The sequence below is a fragment of the Acanthisitta chloris genome, unplaced genomic scaffold, assembly GCF_000695815.1.
Source record: "Acanthisitta chloris isolate BGI_N310 unplaced genomic scaffold, ASM69581v1 scaffold13798, whole genome shotgun sequence".
Taxonomy (NCBI): Eukaryota; Metazoa; Chordata; class Aves; order Passeriformes; family Acanthisittidae; genus Acanthisitta; species Acanthisitta chloris.
Window position 1 is genome coordinate 1 of NW_008687651.1, and position 6,047 is coordinate 6,047.

The window sequence follows — 6,047 nt, forward strand, 5'->3', positions numbered from 1 at the left end:
GCCGCGCCCGAGATCTTCTGCACGCTCCCGGACACGAGCCACGTTAGCTATGATGATCTGACGAGGTAAGAAAGGCGCTCTCCGGTTCAGAGGTCCAGCCAGGAGTAGGGGATTTGGCTGCTGATGCTTCACACGGTATCTGCTAGTAGCACTGCTCATGAAAGTCGGTCAGCAGCACCTGTAAGATGCAGAAAGTTCTCTATGACATGTCTTTAAATCTTTGGGTGCCTTTCATATACAGGAATAGACGCACTGCGTTTTTTGATGGTAGAGGTGGGGAATAAGGTGGATCGAACTCTCAGAGCTATGTTACCCAGTGTTGCTAAAGCAGACCTGTGCAGGTGTTGCTTGACAGCTTAGACCTGTAAGTAAGGAAGGGCCAGAGCAAAACAGATCAGAACAGTACATTGCTTCCCTCTGCTCCTTCAGGTGCTTTAAAGTCAGTTTAGCTATGAATTAGGTCCACAGAGATGTGTCTGACTGTGGGAGGCTTTGGCCTGTGCTGCAGAGAATGCAGGTGCACACAGTCTCACTGAGAGCCTTGGCTTTTACATTCTGGTAGCTCAAGCACTTGAATGATCAAGCCCAAGTCTGGCAAAGAGCATTTGATGGGGTACTTGTGCGCATGAAACCCAGCAGTTCCTGTGTGTCGGGAGAGCACACACTGTGTCACTAGCAGATGTCCCATGCAGCACAGATGAGTTCATTTTGTAACCAGTCCTGAGAACCAGAAGTGTGGGAACTCGTTTTAGTTAACATTCCGTCTCTTTGAAGTAAATCAAACTCAACAGTGTTAATCCCTCCAGAGTTTGTTTGTTGGTGGGGTTTTTTTTCCTCTACACATATGCCATGAGAAAATTGTCTGCTTTTTGAATGGTGATTTGTTGGTGGAGTTTTTTTCCCTCTACACATATGCCAGGAGAAAATTGTCTGCTTTTTGAATGGTGATGGCTAATGATATGTTTCTGTTCTTTCAACCCTGAACATCCTTCTTGTTTGCTCATCTTTGCCATTTTATGGACAGCAAGGTGGGAGAAGTACTTTTGTATTACTGTTACTGTGAGGTGAAGGATCCAGAGAAGCTCTGTGCTTGGCAAAAGGCTTTGTGTCAGCATCTACATCTCACTGGCAAGGTAAGACTTGTAAGCAGTGTTTATATTCTTAAGGACAAAAGCTCATCTTTGCTTAGTGCTGTATGATGGGGCATATGGAGAACCAGGTACTTTGCACCAGAAGGAGCTAGTCTGTTATACAAAATACTCAGACTCTGTGAAGTATTATTTAGAATTCTAAATGTAATGCTAATGTTACAGAGAAAAAATCAATACACATAGTCTTGTCTCCCCTTTGATGCTGGGAACCTTGAGTTGTGCAGCACTGAGCAAGTCTCTGACCCACAGACAGAGCACTGTGCAGACCCTGTCCTTCCAAGGGTTACCCCGTTCCCATCATTCCAACAGGTAAACTTGGAAACAGGAAAACAAGTCCCTGTGCTGTCAAACAGAAAGGATATTCACATGAGAACTTCTTGATACACGTCTAGATGAAGGCAAGGAAATGGAGGTGGTATAATCACTGGTGTCAACAGAGAGCTGCGTGCAGGTGTCTCAGTTACCCTTACCAGGCTGGGTTTAACCTGCAGGCAAGGGCTGCATGCAGCACAACACAGCCTGAAGGTCAAGCTGGAGGTGCAGTGCAGACCCCCAAGCAAGGGTCTGGGCTTGCCTGTAGTTAATGGGTCCTTGTATCCTAACTCCTCAGTGCACTATGGTCTTCCAGTCAGAGTAACTACACCAAGCTTTAATCCATAGTCAGGAATTAGGTGAGAACAACTCACACCTTAGACCACGCTATAGGATAGCAATGGTCGTTCTTGTGCAGTCCTTTTTCTCTTCATTCCAAGCAGGCTAGACCAAGGAGGTGAGTTGCTTATCTAGCTGGCCTCTTGAGGCTGTGGGCAAAGGTGAATTGTAGCCTCATGAAGCTGATGTTCCTAGGCTATCTGTGGGGAGGCAGAGCAGATTACTTTTATCTTTGACTTGTCTTCCTAAGTAGCTTCTTTGTCTTTGTTGGTGGTAGGCACCTTCCCTGTTGTACCTCAGCACAGGTCTGGGGTGCAATGTCCTGATGCCACTTCTTTTTCTGCTCAGCTGTCTTGCCTGGTGGTTGGTGTTTTTCTCAAATTTCTTTTCTTTTTTGTCATCTCATCTCCAAGACAGGTACAGTATTTACCTTTTCAACCAGTTGGTTTTGTCCTTGCCTCTTATACTCAATCTTTTTTTCTTTTTCTCCTCCCACTCCAGAGCTTTTGTTCATTTGTCAATGCTAGAGATAAAATGACTCACACTGAAGTTTAATATTAGGTACAATATTATGCATATTCACATTTTTCTTTTAGCTGTGTGAGTCATGGGGCACAAGCCCATTGTTCTTCCTGAGGCAGACTTCCAGTGGGAATTTTAATGCTGACTGCAGGATTTGCTTGTTAACCAGACACTGTTTCTCTGCTTATTGCATAGACTTTCTTGACTCTCTTGCTGCGATTCTTTTCACGTGGCTCAGAAGTGATCACTGGGGTTTTATTCCTATTTGCTGTCTTCTTTACGTTCAACTTCAGTATAACCATATTTTCCTTCCTTATTCAGTAGTCTCTTTTCTGCACATGGTCTTGTGCCTGTCTTTTGTCACCCAGTCATATTTTACTAATTTCACTGTGATCCGTTTTGCTGTCACTAAGGCTCAACCCCAGCTTCTCCTCTTGCCTTTTAGGTACGAGTTGCTTCAGAAGGGATTAATGGGACAGTTGGTGGAAGCAAAGTAGCTACCAATCTCTACATTGAAGTTATGCTTTCCCAGCCTCTGTTCAAAAACATTTTGTGTCGAGAGGATTTCAAGGTATTAACAAATAATTTCTACATAGACATTGTTAATGCACGTCATCCGATTTTTAAGAAATAAGCACATTCCTTCTTGACAATGTTATTTCTGCTCTAGGAGTTCTGCTCTTCCAGCACTTATCTAAGCTGTGGGTTCTTAGCCATACCTTGTTTAGATATCTTTGCTGGGTTTCACCAGCAGTAGCAGTTACCATGAGCAGTGATAGCAGCTTTGGCAGCTGTGGGTGCAGCTGCAAAGTCCCCGTGTGGGTGAGCAAGGGAGTGTGCTTCAGCCCCACCATTTTTCAGCAAAGTTTGACTCCAGCTTGAGTAGGCATCACAGCATGCACTCAGCCAAGCAAAGTATTTCCACACACTGTCCTCTTCACCCTGATGTGAGATCCTTGCCTAGAAGCCTACTGGTTTAGGTTCATGCAGGCTTTGGTGTCCATATAGGTGCACTGTCAGTTCCGCGAGCTGGATATCTTCTAGAGAAATAACACAGGCAGAGTCAAGAGGTTTCTTCCTATTCTACTTAATCCCTGACTGGAGGCAGAGGCAGTAACTTCTGCTTGAGCCTGAGCATATGTGCTGTTTGCCGTCCTCAGACATTGGTGATGTCTGAGTGATGGCAGCTGTGGCTGGTGCACTGTATGGCATTCTGTTAGGCTTTTGCTGCCCGAGCACTGTAGGTACTGGTTTCTCTGTGAGGAAGGAAAGCTGCTGCTTAAGCAGCAGCTCTTCTCCACACAGTTTTATTTGCAGGGAGTGCTATTTTTTTCATAAGCAGCTAGATCAATGGAGTTAGTGAAACTTGTGAAATTCAAATTCCATGTAGAGCTGCAGTGATGACTCAGTCTTAGCTTTTTAACTATCTGTTGTGTTTGGCTGCATTTCAGAAGGAACTGTGTTAGCTGTAGTCCTATGTAGATGCAAAAACAGAACAGGGATGGAATTTTACCTTGACCTTGGCAAAACCTTTAGCCTCACATGATCTCTCTGGACATCGGCATTTATGCATTGGTACATTGCAGTATTTGCTGTCTCACAGTTGTGTCCTCTTGCATGCTGTGTACCCGAGTAAGTGAGGCTTTCAGGTCCCTGTGCCACAAAGACATAGGCATAGAGGAATGAAAGTTGTGCATGGGGCTGTGAAAATTTCCAGTGGCCACTATAGTTACTGCAGACTGATTTCCGTAATAGCCTGAACAGTGCTGCACACCACTGCACTTTTGTTTGAGTGTTTATGTACTTGATGGTGCCTAAGCCATGCTTGAGGCTCAGCCTTGCAGAAACTCTCACTGTAGCCTGCAGTGAGGGTGCTTAGCAAAAAGGTCTTGCCAAGACCTCTGAAGAGGAAATCCTACGCTTGAGTTTGGGGGTAAAGAGTGCCAGACTCCACTGTGAACAAATCTTACACCTGGCTGACTTCCCATATGTCTTTCACACCCATGAACCACTGCAGTTCCCATCACATGTGTCATGACTGGAGGCCTAGCTGTGCTTGTGTCGTGTGTCAGAGGGGCTGAAGAGAACTGCAGGGCCCAAATGTTGCAACATGATCAGTTATTGGAGGAGGTTATTTTCTTTGCTCTACTTCTCACTCCTCAGTGACCCTGCACCTCATGCCAAATGCTGCCTGTCTCATCTGCAGAGTAGTCATTGGGCCTAAGACACCTGTCTGCCAGATCGTGTTACAAGTCCACTGCCCAAACCTCATGATTGAGAATGTGGATTTCAGCAGTAGAGGCGTTTTTTTCCCTCAGCCACCAAGACATTTACTTTTTCTTAATGAGCTGTAGAAATTAAAGCGAGTGGGTCATCTTAATCTTGACACCTGATAAATTGTGGTGGATTGTTTCTGTGTTTAATTTCCTAGAGCAGTGCAGGAGGAGCTCACTGTTTCCCAGACCTTCGAGTTGGAGTGTTCAAAGAAATTGTACCTATGGGCATTGATCCAAAGATAGTGTCTTATAAAGAAACGGGTAAGTTGATTTAATGAAAAATAAAGTTTTTCACCCAAGTAAGTGAAGAATGAAGTACCTTCATCATAAACGTTTTTGTCTGCATAGTGGCCAGGACACAGGAGAAATAGATACAGAAACTGATTTCTTACTAGTAGTAAAAAGGTACAGGTGCAGTGAATTTGCTGGCCCAGGTTTTGGTTTGCTGAGTGTTTAGCTGCCTCAGAAAACTTGAGAATTAACTTCCAGTTTTCTGGGAAACAGTTCAGATGACATCAAGGAGTTACCTTGTTTCGGGGGTAGGGACATACCTTGTGCTTTAGTCAGGGAGTAAAGTTACTGGACACCTGCTAAAGGCAGATGTAAGGTGAAACTATGTATGATGGTTAGGAAAGACCATTCCTATGCAGGAATATATTAATCTTTGTTCTAAATAGTCTGTAGGTGCTTGAGACTCCTCAGAAAATATGCCATATAAAGAGTTCCAATGCTCTTGTTTGGGTTAGCCTGCACTAAGAACCAAGCTGTACAGAAAGAGCTTTCCATGGAGTCATCATTTGGGTCCAGTGGGCTCTGGTGTGGTGGCTGTTGAGAGCTTTTTAGAAAATGCTAGAATACCAGTGAAGCTTCCAGCTGAGTGTATGCATGTTCCTGTGTTAGGGGCTGCTGACTTGGCTTTACTCATTCTGAAGCTGGCATCCACGCTCCTGCCTTTTGCACTGAAGCAGAGCCATGTTCTGCATCAGATCTGTGCCACACCCTAAACCAGACTGCGTCTGTTTTCTGCTACTTGTTGCTGCTTAGTGTGGATTATGCCTGATGTGATGTTACTGCCTATACATTTGTTAGGAGGATGCTTATACAGGTGCTAAGCAGCAGCACAGCAAATAGCAATTAACAGAGCAGTTTGGGGCTTTTTTTTTCCACCAGGAGGTTGGTGACAAACTTCTACAGCATCTTCTTGCGTTTTTGGAAGAGGGTTATTTTTGTTCCTGGTTTTGGTAGTTTGTGGGACATATGTTTGTATATTTCTTTCCTTTTTTTTCCCTTCTATTTTACAGTGGTTTATGAAGATGGTTCGTATTACTCTGGGGTATTTTTTAGTAAGGTAAAGGATTTTGCTGGGGGAATTTTTTTTTTGTTTTTCAGTGGGTTGGGAGTACTAACTCTTGAGCAACCTGAAAGCTGAGAAACTTTATGTACATTG

At 44.2% G+C, this 6,047-nt stretch overlaps 1 protein-coding gene across 1 annotated transcript in view; it reads left to right on the forward strand.

Moving 5' to 3' along the window:
- Window positions 1-3: 3 nt before the first annotated feature.
- Window positions 4-6,047, forward strand: part of TSTD2 (thiosulfate sulfurtransferase (rhodanese)-like domain containing 2) — a gene marked incomplete at its 5' end in the record, with an annotated part of 10,007 nt that continues 3,963 nt past the window's right edge. Inside the window, 4 exons of the mRNA XM_009080701.1 lie at window positions 4-65; window positions 1,025-1,133; window positions 2,770-2,895; window positions 4,756-4,861. Of these exons, the coding sequence (XP_009078949.1) occupies window positions 4-65; window positions 1,025-1,133; window positions 2,770-2,895; window positions 4,756-4,861 (403 nt within the window). The remainder of the gene's footprint in view (window positions 66-1,024; window positions 1,134-2,769; window positions 2,896-4,755; window positions 4,862-6,047) is intronic.